Source organism: Amblyomma americanum, chromosome 6, assembly GCF_052857255.1.
Source record: "Amblyomma americanum isolate KBUSLIRL-KWMA chromosome 6, ASM5285725v1, whole genome shotgun sequence".
Taxonomy (NCBI): domain Eukaryota; kingdom Metazoa; phylum Arthropoda; class Arachnida; order Ixodida; family Ixodidae; genus Amblyomma; species Amblyomma americanum.
Window position 1 is genome coordinate 191,032,373 of NC_135502.1, and position 13,406 is coordinate 191,045,778.

General features: G+C 55.1%; 4 protein-coding genes across 4 annotated transcripts; 3 read left to right on the forward strand and 1 right to left on the reverse strand.

Annotated features, from left to right (window-relative positions):
- The first annotated feature begins 2,124 nt into the window (after positions 1 to 2,124).
- On the forward strand, positions 2,125 to 2,870 carry LOC144094292 (histone H3). Its single transcript, XM_077628226.1, has one exon. The coding sequence runs from the start codon at positions 2,224 to 2,226 to the stop codon at positions 2,632 to 2,634; it is 411 nt and encodes a 136-aa protein (XP_077484352.1). The 5' UTR covers positions 2,125 to 2,223; the 3' UTR covers positions 2,635 to 2,870.
- Positions 2,871 to 3,484: 614 nt separating this feature from the next.
- Positions 3,485 to 4,073, reverse strand: LOC144094294 (histone H2A-like). Its single transcript, XM_077628229.1, has one exon. The coding sequence runs from the start codon at positions 3,936 to 3,938 to the stop codon at positions 3,564 to 3,566; it is 375 nt and encodes a 124-aa protein (XP_077484355.1). The 5' UTR covers positions 3,939 to 4,073; the 3' UTR covers positions 3,485 to 3,563.
- Positions 4,074 to 4,214: 141 nt separating this feature from the next.
- On the forward strand, positions 4,215 to 4,931 carry LOC144094293 (histone H2B). Its single transcript, XM_077628228.1, has one exon. The coding sequence runs from the start codon at positions 4,222 to 4,224 to the stop codon at positions 4,594 to 4,596; it is 375 nt and encodes a 124-aa protein (XP_077484354.1). The 5' UTR covers positions 4,215 to 4,221; the 3' UTR covers positions 4,597 to 4,931.
- A 1,680-nt stretch (positions 4,932 to 6,611) lies between these two features.
- On the forward strand, positions 6,612 to 7,302 carry LOC144094295 (histone H4). Its single transcript, XM_077628230.1, has one exon. It carries the CDS (start codon positions 6,682 to 6,684, stop codon positions 6,991 to 6,993), a length of 312 nt encoding a protein of 103 aa, XP_077484356.1. The 5' UTR covers positions 6,612 to 6,681; the 3' UTR covers positions 6,994 to 7,302.
- The last annotated feature ends 6,104 nt before the right edge of the window (positions 7,303 to 13,406 follow it).

Sequence of the window (13,406 nt, forward strand, 5' to 3'; positions counted from 1 at the left end):
CATTGTTGGAGCAGGTTCAATTCGTGAGTTTTTGACAGGCAGTACAGACACCGAAACGTACCTGTGAATAATAGCGTGCAAAAGCACTTCTCCCATGGAAACTGGAATATGCAGGATCTGTGTGGGAGCCTCATTGCAAAGAAAGGATGTAATGGAATAATACAAACGAGAGGACCCACCTTCCCTACTAACGCCTGAGAATGGAGTGCGCACACAAGAGCACAGGTGTAAAGTCAGTCGTCTCCAGTAAAGAGGAAAATTGGACTTGAACCTTTCCCTTAGGCCAATATTTTGTGCCACAGAACCCGACATGAATAGCTTTCTTTCTCTGCTTGCTGTAAAGGAGTCGTCTGAAAAGTTTCTAACGACTATGCAAAAAATCTAACTCTCTCAGGGTGAAAAAGCGCCGCGGGAAAAATCCACGTATTCATCATTTACCCGAGTCGGTTTTTGCTTCGCGCGGCAGCAGCAGTCGACTGCGCGACGCGGACTCTGCTGTCTCGGAGGCGGGTATACTTGCGCAGGCGACACGAAGGGGGCGCCGCAGCCCCGCGCTGCGCCGACTGTGTTGCGTTGGCAGGGAGGGAGGAGCAGCTCAGCTCCGGGCCTCAAGTATTCCGTTGCGTGGCAAGCGTTGGGCGCTTTAATGGGGGCTCGCACCCAGGCCGGTAGACGTCCTGCGCGAATTTTTGTTATTATTTTTGGTTTGCAAGCTAGAAGCGTCGGAACTGTGCCCGCAAATTTCGTTGCGGTGCGGCCGTAGCAGAGCGCTATTCTACGCGGGCCCCTACAGATATGCACATCCTGGCCTATGCTATGCAAGGAAAACGACAGGGCAGTGGATATAAAGCACTTTTCTTTCTATTTTTTTCAATTGGCCGCAGTCAGTTGATCTAACCCAGGCATGCACTTCCGTTTGTTTCTAAGGTGACCGCAGGAAGTACACCTCAATTACGGAGAGATGGGATGCATTCTTTACGCGCGCTGCTCTTGCTCACTAACCTTGCCTGCCTAGTACTCGAAGCATATTGTCCCGCAGATGCAGGAGAGCTTTTAGGCATTTATGCGCGGCTTCCGTGCACTGCACTGTGCCCAGTTCTTTCTGTGCAGTAAATAGTAAATTGGTTCATCTCTTGCGGTGGTTTGCGAGCTTGGCGCCCGGGGAGTTTTTTTTTTTTTTCGCAATCCCGTTGCTCTTTGTCTCCAAGACAAGAAAGCCTCTAACTGATAGCGTTGTGCGCATACCTATCCAGCGAAGCGCATGAACTTCGCAGGCGGCTGTGAGAAGTAGTGGGTCTTCGTTTTGCTCCGCACTTTTGTCTTCTCCGCTGGCGTTGAACCTTCTATGATTGCTTTCCAGTAATGCGGCCTAACTCGGCCAACAATCGCCGCTTTTTTTTTACACGCGCGACAGTCTGTTCTACACCAGTAACGGCACGTGCTTTTCAGGCATGCGGCGGCGACACACTGTAAGGTATCCACATCCAAGCTTGGGAAAGCAGCCACAGTGCCTGGGCAGGGAGAAAAAGTGCCTTTTATAAAATTGCACGCCACCACTTTAATCTTTACACTCGCCTCTCACATTCATTCGCTCATGCCGACCGCAGTGCACTTAACAATTTTGGTTGCTGCCTCCTTCCTTTGCCTATTGAAATGAGCCAACAAACAGCGAAAATAATTACTTTCTCCTCCTCAACTAAAGTTCAGTTCTATACTCAGAATGTCTCCCGGAGCATTCATTGCTTGCTGTCGCGCTAGTAGCTTCGCCTTTCTTTTCGAAAGACTCATTGCCCGGTATGTCCAAGAAGACAAGCTCGTTGCAGTGCGCTAACGCCACACGGAACGACCCGCAACCGCGTCGACACCCTGGTGTGGTGGCAAAGTCGACGCTGCCGCGTACGCCCGGCTCCTGCCAGAGGGCTGCTTTTGCTGTGCGGGCAAACCTAAAGGATAGGCGCACCGTAATCTTGCGCTAGACCACGGTTCCACACCCACTTGTCTCACCTTTGCCAGGCGCGAAACCAACGCGCGCTCGAAAAGTAGTATTTCCAGCATTCTGGCGGCCGCCGCAGAACGGAGGGAAGCTATCGGTCCGTCAGCGGGGACCAATCGGGTCGGAGAGAGGGCGCGAGGGAGCAGCGCCGCCGCGCGGCGCGGAACACAGTCTCTCGCCGCCCGTCTCCGAAGGCAGTCCGTCCGTTACCAGCGTCCGCGTCCGGCACCATGGCTCGCACGAAGCAAACCGCGCGCAAGAGCACCGGTGGCAAGGCCCCCCGCAAGCAGCTGGCCACAAAGGCTGCTCGTAAGAGTGCGCCAGCTACCGGAGGCGTGAAGAAGCCTCACAGATATAGGCCTGGCACCGTGGCACTTCGTGAAATTCGCCGATACCAAAAATCGACCGAACTTCTCATCCGCAAGCTGCCCTTCCAGCGCCTGGTGAGAGAAATCGCTCAGGACTTCAAGACCGACCTGCGCTTCCAGAGCTCGGCCGTCATGGCACTTCAGGAGGCCAGCGAGGCATACCTGGTCGGTCTCTTCGAGGACACCAACCTGTGCGCGATCCACGCCAAGCGCGTCACCATCATGCCGAAGGATATCCAGCTGGCGAGGCGCATCCGCGGCGAGCGCGCCTAGAGCGCAGTGGCGCCCGGCACTTGGCGCCGCCGCCGCCGCCGCAGCAACGCATCACAACGGTCCTTCTCAGGACCACCCAAATGTTTGCTTTGGCCACGGGCGCACGAAACCGAGCTCCGAACCCGGCCGGTCCCTCTCTCTCGAACACTGCGTTTCGCAGCTGCTGGAAAACGAGGTGAGTTGTTGAAAGCCATGGCCCTGGCGTCTTCCGCGGGCTCGCGCTTGTAAATAACATCATTGCACAAGTCACGCGCGCGCGCCCAGTTTTGTGGGGGTAAATGCGGCGCTGGGCGCGCAAGTGAATGCAGCACGCGCCGCCTACATTAGGTGCACCTTGATACGCCGCGTACGTATTTATTGCTGTGTGAATAGTTTCTGTCGATATTACCGTCCGCTCACCTATTTTATTTCGTGTCTGCATTCTGCCTGCTGTGGCTTATTTCCGCTGTCCCAGTTCACGTCCTTCGGTATCTATGGCAGATGCCCGCGGTGGCGAAAAAAAAAAAAAAATCCCGTCCCTTGTTCTCTATTACTGTCTCAGTAAAGCCACTTCGTCATTCTCTCTAGCGCTGCTATGTGAAACCCCTGCTAGGGAACTGCCAAAAAAAAAAACAATGCGCTGGTCATGCCCCTTATTAACGCTCTACTGGCCTCCTGCTAGCGACTGGGCCAGGAAAAGGAAAGGAAGAAGGGGCCGATAAAACTAAATAAAAGCCAACCTGTGTGCGGCGCGCAGTGAGGCAAACACTTTGAAAAAACAGCCAGCGTGAGAGGGACGCAGCGGTCCAGAGCAAATAAAAAAAACAAAACCCAAAGGTATCACACAGCGAGGCCCCGCCGTGGCAGGCAGTTGGTTGGTCCTGATAAGGACCGTTAGTTGGGCGCTGCTGATGCGGCGGGCGCGCCTCCACAGACGTGCGGTAGACCGCTCACGCCTTCTTCTCGGTCTTCTTGGGGAGCAACACGGCCTGGATGTTGGGCAAGACGCCGCCCTGGGCGATGGTAACTCCCGAGAGCAGCTTGTTCAGCTCCTCGTCGTTTCGGATGGCCAGCTGCAGGTGGCGCGGAATGATTCTGGTCTTCTTGTTGTCCCGAGCAGCGTTGCCCGCCAGCTCGAGCACCTCGGCGGCCAGGTATTCGAGGACGGCGGCCAGGTAAACGGGGGCGCCCGCTCCGACGCGCTCCGCGTAGTTGCCCTTACGCAAGAGACGGTGAATTCGACCCACGGGGAACTGCAGTCCCGCGCGGCTCGAGCGGGTCTTGCTCTTGCCCTTGGCCTTGCCTCCTTTTCCGCGACCTGACATGGTGACTTCTGTTGTACGCTCGAGAAAGAACGGGGAACGCCGCGTGCGAGAACAGACAGGAACGGGCTGCTGCTTGATACTACGAACCTCGAGAGCGCGCCGCGATACCGCGACGGGAGCGCTGGAGGGAGGGTGAGGAGGCCGCGACGCGTCGACCAATCGCGCGGCGGCCTGGCTCCGGTCGCTTGAACACCACGGTGCCAGTATAAAAACGCCGCGCGCCCCTGCGCGCGCGTTCTTTCGACACCGTCCGTCTCCCCGAGCGCCGTCGTAACTGATCGTCATGCCCCCTCAACCGTCGGGAAAGGCCGTGAAGAAGGCCGGAAAGGCGCAGAAGAATGTGCGCGCAACCGACAAGAAGAAGAAGAAGCGCCGCAGGAAGGAGAGCTTCTCCATCTACATCTATAAGGTGCTCAAGCAGGTGCATCCGGACACTGGAGTATCCAGCAAGGCCATGTCCATCATGAACAGCTTCGTGAACGACATCTTCGAGCGCATCGCGGCCGAGTCCTCTCGCCTGGCCCACTACAACAAGCGCTCGACCATCACGAGCCGGGAGATCCAAACTGCGGTGCGTCTCTTGCTGCCTGGCGAGCTGGCCAAGCACGCCGTGTCCGAAGGCACCAAGGCTGTCACCAAGTACACCAGCTCCAAGTAGGCGGCACATCGCGCTCGTCGCCAGTCGTCCCCCCCAACAACCTCAACGGCTCTTTTCAGAGCCAACCAAAGTGTTTGCATCGTCGAGTCTGCAGGTAGCGGCGCGATGCTCCGGGCCCCTTTCTCTCTCTGTGTTTTGATTGTTTAAGTTGTTTTCTTCATTAGCATGTAGCCTCGAGAAATGGATATCAGGCGGTTGAAATAGCAGCGGTTTTGCTTAGGCAGCATGCAATACAGCCAGATTGTTAAAGAACAATATTTCGAATTAGTTGTAGGAGAACTGTAAAGGAAATATATATGTATGTATGCATGTGAATACTCATCCGCATGAGCACGTAAGAGAGAAGAAAAAAAAAAGAAGCTTCTACCTATTATATGCTTGCTTAAGTGTGACGGCAGGAGGTAATTTATTGCGGAATTCCCCCGGTTTGGGTTTGTGTGGATATTTGGCCTTAAGAAGAGGTTATCGTTTCGTGGCCGCAACACGTGCCTGCGGACGTCGGGGAGGCCACTGTGTTCCCTCAGTCTGTTCTTAGGAAATTCGAAAGGAAAACAGTTTGCCACCCGTGGCGTGCCCCATCTGGCCAGCGGTATTCGAAGGGAGGGAGGAAGTACTTACGTACAGCTGTAAGGGTTACATACACCAATGTGCAGGACGTAGAACTGGGCAGTACAGTGCGGCGGACGTAGCTGTAGCAAATCAGTCCGCAGAGAAGCCACGCTTCACACTGGCCACCGGGCGAGCGCGCACTCGCAGAATATGAAGCGCTACAAGCACAATTTGCTGTGTCGTTAGTAATGTGCGTGTCCCCCAGCGCGTGCGGCGCGCCCGCGTTTTTGTTTTCTTTTTTTTTTTCCCCGGTAAGAACGGCGAAAAATTCCGACGCTGGCAGCTGTTTGGTACCTTCTTTGGCTTCTTGCGGCCGATGCTGTCGTGCCAGATAGAGCAAGTAAGTCCTCGAACACGAGCAGATTATCGTATCGCGCGTGTGCACAATAGCCTGGCAATGGTCGGAAAACTGAAAGCGACGCTCGCACAGCTCGGGTTCGATCCAGCGAGCCGAAAGTGGGAAGAGAGGTGGTGAGACATTTGTTCTATGTGGCTGGAAAATTTTAAAGCTGTGCATTGGTTACTTTTTGAGATAAACGTATTTCTATGTAGTCCGCAAGAGAAACTGGTCGTTTCTCGGCATCCTGGCGACCGGGAGAGGAGGGGGAGCGAGGTACGTGCGCCGCGAACGGCCGTAGTCGCCCTCTCAAGGGCCCGCTCCGATGTGGTCACGGACACGGTGAAGTGTGTGCGGGAAGTTGGGGACACACACACACGATAAGTGAGTGCTTAATTTCCCCTTAGCAATGCACGTTTTGAGAACGGGCAGGTTTTGAGGACAAAAAAAAAAAAACCGCTTCTGCAGCTTCACAAGTCGCGAAACCCGCTAATTGTTGGTAGCGCCAGCAATGACGGTGTCCTTGGTGTGTCTTTAAGGGGCGCGCGATTTAACGGTGTAAACTCTCCCCTGCCAGTGGGGGGGGGGGGCAGCAAACAGAAACCACGCGCACCTGTTTGCTTGCAACGCAGGCACGCACGAAAAAAAAAAAGACTGACAGCAGCAACGACTAGGCATCAAGTATTTTTTTTTTTTTCCATGCAAACGGAGCAGGCATGACCAAATATCGGTTATACAGCCACTATTGCGAAGTATAGGAGGTGCGCTTCGTTTTCCATTGTTTGCTATTTCCGTTTTTTTTTTCTTGCGCGGTGGGGGGTCGCGTGATGCAGAATGGGGCAGTCTTCGCGTTGCTTGGTTGTTTACGTGTGCGCCTTGATGCGGTCGTTTTGGCTACCTTGCTGGCGGCGCGGCAGCCCTCCGAGAGGGCTCAGTAGTGCTAGCGACTTGGTGAAAAAACAGCGCACAAGCAGACACAGACAGAAAGAAGGGGGCCGGCGCTTGCGGAGGCGGACTCTCATTGGTCGAGGCGCCGCAGCGAATGGCGGCTTCGCGCTGCCAGCACCACAGGCCGCCGAGCGTAACACCATCATTCCCCGTTCTCGCCTCGGAGTGTACACTTCGTCGTCGGCACCATCATGTCTGGTCGCGGAAAAGGTGGCAAGGGACTCGGCAAGGGAGGCGCGAAGCGCCATCGCAAGGTATTGCGAGACAACATCCAGGGCATCACCAAGCCCGCCATCCGTCGTCTGGCGCGCCGAGGCGGTGTCAAGCGCATCTCGGGCCTGATCTACGAGGAGACCCGCGGCGTGTTGAAAGTGTTCCTCGAGAATGTGATCCGGGACGCCGTCACGTACACGGAGCACGCTAAGCGCAAGACTGTCACCGCCATGGATGTGGTCTACGCGCTGAAGCGTCAGGGCCGCACTCTGTACGGCTTCGGAGGCTAGTCCGTCCACCGTGTGCCGTCTGGACTTCGGCGTCGTGCAAGCACCCTTCTCGCGAAAAACAGCCCTCTTTAGGGCTACCCAACTGCTGCATGGGCAGCCGCTGGTCATGCGAACCAGAGCTCCGGTTCTCGTGTGTCCCTCTCTCCCCTTTGTTTTGCTACCGTTTTCTGCATCCGTTTTTCCTTTCCTTGCGGCCTGCCACAGCGAGCGGATCACGACCGAACGGCAACCAGGAGTGGTCTCAGGTAAGCAGTTCCGTTCTTGACTCTGTGCAGTAGCGCGTGCAGTCAGTACTGTGAGTGTCGTCCGAGGGAGCATGCTCGCTGTTTGCCTAGTCAGTCACTGTCAAACGCAGTGGACGGAGTAAAACAAAGTGTGTGCTCGAATTTGCAAAGTCTTTCTGCATTGACCGTCTGGGATTCAAGTGAGGCGGTGTTCGAGAGGTGACCGTTCCAGAAGAGCACAGTTTTTTTTTTTTCGCTTTAAATGCGGGGCCTCATGGAATTCGGGGTCAGGTATGCTCGACTTTGTGCCGTAGTGCGTGCAACAACAAGTAGGGTATGCGAAATGCAGAGCTTCGCAGTTGCGCATCACTCGTGTCCGCCTGCGAAATGATCACAGCTCGTTTGAATGTCGCGGAAAGAGCGACTGATAATGTTGGCTACCGCTTAAAAAAAAAGGGGGGGGGGGAAATGCAAACAGAACGATTCGCCGAAGTCTGGTTAAGAGCGGAGATGCGAAGGTCCCTCTTTATTTTTTGGCCCATCGTGTTCTGCGTTGAAATTTTTTTGTGAAATGAAGGGCATTATAAAGTAGCCAATTACAGTTCCTACTCCCAACGTGACAGCGGCGGCGAGTTTTTTTGTTTTTTTCTTCTCCCGCACCAAGTTTACCCAACTCATCGGCGCAGAGCTGCGTTCCGAATCGAAATATTCAAGGCGGTGTAATGATTGCACTGCATTGCGTTTGGTCCAAAACCGTTACAGTTTTTCTCTATCGTAAATGTGGGGCGCTTTCTTGCCTGCAGGACATGTGGCCAGGTAATGCTATCACATTATTGAGCCCAAGTGTGCCATAAGGCTGTGCTAGTCAGCTTTACATGTCTGTGGCAGAAACACTGTTGGCGAATTTCAGCAGCCGTGCGCGCGTCAAAGAAAAAAAATTGGACGACTTGCAGCCATTCCTTGTATGCAGAGCGCCTCTCATAATCTGAAACCTGGAGGTAAACACACCTGGCCGAGAGACGTGCGAAATGGAGCATCGTGTTTCGTTTCCTGAATAGGCCTTTGTTCGTCAAATTGGGCTTCCAGAGTGTAACTCCAGATAAAAAACACAGGAATGAACGGGACGGACAAATTGCAAACCATTGCAGCACGCGAACAGCCCCTGCCTCAAGTGAAAAGGGGGAAAAGAAGCACACAGCTTGGTTGTCTGCATTCCAAGTGACTCAATGATTGGTTCTGTAGCGTGTTCCGCTGACCTGGAACAACATTGTAATGCTGGGGGGACTTAACTTTTTGTACACGACGGTGCGGACGTTCTCGTCACAGTCGACTTTAAGGAACCTGCAGGGTGGGATGAGCCGCCGAATGCCTCTTTAGTCTTGAGTCATTTTTTTTTTCTCCCCAGTTATGAGTAAAATTAGATGATTTACCATCCCACTGGTGCACCGCTACAGACAGTTGTCCAAATTCATAGGAAGCGTTATTGCCTCCGACTGCCCAGTCGCTGTCCAATTTGTGTTTGCGACGATCACTTGCAGTGAATTATTATTATGAGACCACATTGTTGGAGCAGGTTCAATTCGTGAGTTTTTGACAGGCAGTACAGACACCGAAACGTACCTGTGAATAATAGCGTGCAAAAGCACTTCTCCCATGGAAACTGGAATATGCAGGATCTGTGTGGGAGCCTCATTGCAAAGAAAGGATGTAATGGAATAATACAAACGAGAGGACCCACCTTCCCTACTAACGCCTGAGAATGGAGTGCGCACACAAGAGCACAGGTGTAAAGTCAGTCGTCTCCAGTAAAGAGGAAAATTGGACTTGAACCTTTCCCTTAGGCCAATATTTTGTGCCACAGAACCCGACATGAATAGCTTTCTTTCTCTGCTTGCTGTAAAGGAGTCGTCTGAAAAGTTTCTAACGACTATGCAAAAAATCTAACTCTCTCAGGGTGAAAAAGCGCCGCGGGAAAAATCCACGTATTCATCATTTACCCGAGTCGGTTTTTGCTTCGCGCGGCAGCAGCAGTCGACTGCGCGACGCGGACTCTGCTGTCTCGGAGGCGGGTATACTTGCGCAGGCGACACGAAGGGGGCGCCGCAGCCCCGCGCTGCGCCGACTGTGTTGCGTTGGCAGGGAGGGAGGAGCAGCTCAGCTCCGGGCCTCAAGTATTCCGTTGCGTGGCAAGCGTTGGGCGCTTTAATGGGGGCTCGCACCCAGGCCGGTAGACGTCCTGCGCGAATTTTTGTTATTATTTTTGGTTTGCAAGCTAGAAGCGTCGGAACTGTGCCCGCAAATTTCGTTGCGGTGCGGCCGTAGCAGAGCGCTATTCTACGCGGGCCCCTACAGATATGCACATCCTGGCCTATGCTATGCAAGGAAAACGACAGGGCAGTGGATATAAAGCACTTTTCTTTCTATTTTTTTCAATTGGCCGCAGTCAGTTGATCTAACCCAGGCATGCACTTCCGTTTGTTTCTAAGGTGACCGCAGGAAGTTATGGGGTCACTCTGCGTCCAGCCGGCCGGGAAGGCGAGCTTCCGTGCAAGCTACACGCAGGCGTTATTTAAGCACGCAACACGTTTCCCCAACCCGTGGCGCAGAGTCGCAGCCACGGCAGGTCCGGACGAAATAGGCAACGGCAGGGCACGCTAGGAAATAGTTTATTATCCTAACGCGAGGTAAAGCACACTGCGGAAGAATGTTCTATCCGTAAAATAGATGTTCAGTAGCTCACCAAGTCGTTGACGTCGACCGGCGTTGGTGTTCGGGGGCCGGCGGGCAGCGGAAGGGGTCCGTGGGGTAGTTAGGTCAGGTCCGGCGGCGAGAGAGACCTTCCCGCCGCGCGATCACGCCTTTTATCCCCTCGGTCATTGCCTCCCTCGCGGCAAATCGTTACCGTCAAGCTTAGGCGTGCTACCCTCTCCGCAGAAGGCGACGCGCTGCCGTGACGTCACGTCAGTGCTGGGGCGGAAATGAGCAGAGTCGCGGGGGTGCCTTCTCTCCACATTCCTGGTGGCCAGCGCGCCCGTATAGGTCACGGTCGCCGCTGGCGCGGGGGACGAGGAGGGGATACCCGTGTATCCCACATCCTCCCCTCCTTAAGAAGCCTCCCGAACACAGAAACAGGGGCAACATTACTTGATCTCCGCCATCCTGGGATCGAAGTTCTTCAGCTCCCGCCGGTGCATCGGTTGACGGCCGCGCCACGCCCCCGCCGATCAGCTGCTTCGCTCCGAGGGCTTGGCCTCCCGCACGATGACGCTTGGAATCTTTCTCCCTCTCAAGGTCTTCCGAGTGCGCGCGGCTGCGCCGTTCCGGCGAATTCGGTCGACCGCCTCCTTGGCGCCGGCTGGGATGGCTTGGAGGCCAGGTCCATGGCTGCGCCCCTGAGGTACTGGGTCAGGTGGCTTCAGGGGCCAGGGCTGCGGCGCTTTATGGTTGAGGCCGCGGTTGGGCTGTGTCCTCTACCCACTCATCTCGCTGCACGTAACGTTTCAGGTCGCATACGTGCACCGGTCCGCCTGTCGGTTTCGACCGCAAGTCCTCGAGCCTGTAAACGAGCGAGGAAAGTTTCTCTCGCACGCGGAACGGCCCGATCCATTTCGGCGCCAACGAGGCCGCAAACTGTTTGCTAGCGTCGCTGAGAACGTGCTGGCGTCGAAGCACCAGATCGCCCACTTCGTAGTGAACATCCCGGTGCGAGCGGTCGTACTGTGCTTTCTGCTGCGCCCTAGCGGTGCTCAGGTTGCGGCGAGCCTTGCGTAAGGCCTCCGTCATCTTAGCGCGCAGCTGCGTCGCGTACTCAGCTCGTGCTGACGAAGCGACTGGCGTCTTCCTGCTGTCCGATAGAATCCGGTCCATCGGATTTAGCAGCTCTCTACCCAGATTGAGAGAACACGGCGCATACCCAGTCGAGCGGTTAACGGTCGAACGCAAAGCAAACGCGATCTCCGGCAGATAGGAGTCCCAATCTTTGTGCCTCTCAGAGTACGCGACAAGCAAGTGCTTAACGTTGCGATTGACTCGTTCCGTGGGGTTCGACTGAGCATGATAGGTGGTCGTTTTCTTGTGCTTAATGCCGAGTGCAGCGCACGAATCAACGAACACCTTCGCAGTGAAGTAGGACGCGTTGTCCGTTATCAGCTGCTCTGGGAAACCGAACCTGGTGAATACGTCCATCAGCTTCTCCATGATCACTCGTGCCGTCAGCTTTCTAAGGGGGAAAAGTTCAACCCACTTGCTGAAGTGATCCGTGACCACCAGCAAGAACTTGTTCCTACTCGGTGTCATAGGATACGGTCCCATGATGTCGCACGCCGCGATTTGCCAGGGAGTCTGGCTGTTAATCGGGTGCATGAGGCCGGGTGGTCGTCCGCCTCGGGGCTTCACACTTTGGCACACGTGGCACGAGCGGGCGTAGCGTATTACGTCCCTTTTCATGCCAAGCCAGGTAGCAAAGCGACACAACTTAGTGTAAGTCTTGGGGCCGCTTGCATGCCCAGCGATGCACGAGTCGTGAAAGTAGCGTAACAGTGCTGCTCTCAATACTCGCGGTATCACCACCTTGAACGCCTCGTTTGTGTCGTTCTCGGAGGTGATATACCTCAGCAGGACGCCGTCGGAATCCAGCAGATACGAATCCATCGCGCTCACAGCACTACCAGCTGTTTCCCAGCGCTCCGCACCGACAGCAAAACCAGCTGTCTCCTTGTGCGCGGCGGCCCTGCCGCCCGGCTCCCGGAGCCCGTCGAACACCTTTCGACAAAACGGATCCTTCTGCTGAGCTTCGAGCAGCTCCTTTCTGCTGAACACGATCCCCACGGAACTCGCGTAGTCCACGTGGTTCACGCTCTCGCCCTGGATCAACGGTTGGTCCGCGTTCCTTACATGGGCTACGGCTCGGGTCAGTCCCTCGCTCTCCCCGGCTGTCGGGCGGTCGGTCGCGTGACCTTCCTCGCACTGGACAGGCGCTCGCGAGAGTGCGTCAGCCACAGCGTTGTTTTTCCCTTTGCGGTAGCGCACGGTGAAGTCGTAACGCTGCAGCAACAGAGACCAACGCGCTAGGCGGCCGCTCGGCTCGCTGAGTCGTCTCAGCCAGGTGAGCGCCATGTGATCCGTCTCGATCACAAATGTCACCCCATCGACGTAGTAGTCGAACTTACGCAGAGCGAAAACTATCGCGAGACATTCCTTCTCTGTCACCGAGTAGTTTCTCTCTGCCGGCGTCAACGAACGGCTTGCGAAAGCTACCGGACGGAGAACGCCTTCATGCTCCTGAAGCAACACTGCTCCTAAGCCCAGGTCGCTTGCGTCGGTTTGAATCACAAACTCCCTGTTTAGGTCGGGTAGCTGCAACTCAGCCGTGTCAGCGAGCACTTTGGTGAGGTTGCGCAGTGCATCCTCTTGCTCGTGACCCCAACTCCAGCGCTCGCCTTTCTTCAAAAGCTTTGTCAAAGGCGCCTGCAGCGCTGCGCACTCTGGGATGAACTGGCGATAAAAGTTCGCCATTCCCAGGAAGCGCCTGAGTCCGGCTATATCTGTGGGCGACGGAAACTTAAGCAAAGCCTCAAGCTTATCGTCGCACGGCAGAATGCGGCCTCTGTCGATCGTGAACCCCAACAGTGTTATTCGGGTCGCGGCGATCTGTGCCTTCTTCGGGTTCAAAGTGATTCCCGCGGACCTCAGCCTCTCTAGGACGTCCCTCAAGTGGCACAGGTGTTCCTCGAACGTTTTCGAGTACACCACGATGTCGTCTAGGTACGCGAGCGCATGTTGCCACTTCGCATCCCCCAGAACACGGTCCATTAGGCGCTGATAAGTAGCGGGTGCTCCTACCAAACCAAAAGACATTCTCTTGAACTGGAAAAGGCCTCTGTGACAAGTGAAAGCAGTTTTCTCCTTGTCCCGCTCATTCATTTCAACCTGAAAGTATCCGCGGCTAGCATCGAGCGTTGTGAAGTACTTCGCCCCACCTAGGTTGGACACTAGGGAAGAAATGGTGGGTAGAGGGTAGGCGTCTTTCCTCGTAACCTCATTCAGCTTGCGGTAGTCCACGCAAAGTCGATATGTATCGTCTTTCTTTGGAACCAAGACTACCGGGAAGCCCCAAGGGCTGTTAGACCTCTCAACAACGCCAGTGTCGATAAGTTCGTCTAAGGCGCTGTCCAGTGCTTTTCTCTTGGC

Bases quoted from the DNA above. Each gene is read 5' to 3' on its own strand.
- LOC144094292 (XM_077628226.1), top strand. From the start codon at position 2,224: ATGGCTCGCACGAAGCAAACCGCGCGCAAGAGCACCGGTGGCAAGGCC.
- LOC144094294 (XM_077628229.1), bottom strand. From the start codon at position 3,938: ATGTCAGGTCGCGGAAAAGGAGGCAAGGCCAAGGGCAAGAGCAAGACC.
- LOC144094293 (XM_077628228.1), top strand. From the start codon at position 4,222: ATGCCCCCTCAACCGTCGGGAAAGGCCGTGAAGAAGGCCGGAAAGGCG.
- LOC144094295 (XM_077628230.1), top strand. From the start codon at position 6,682: ATGTCTGGTCGCGGAAAAGGTGGCAAGGGACTCGGCAAGGGAGGCGCG.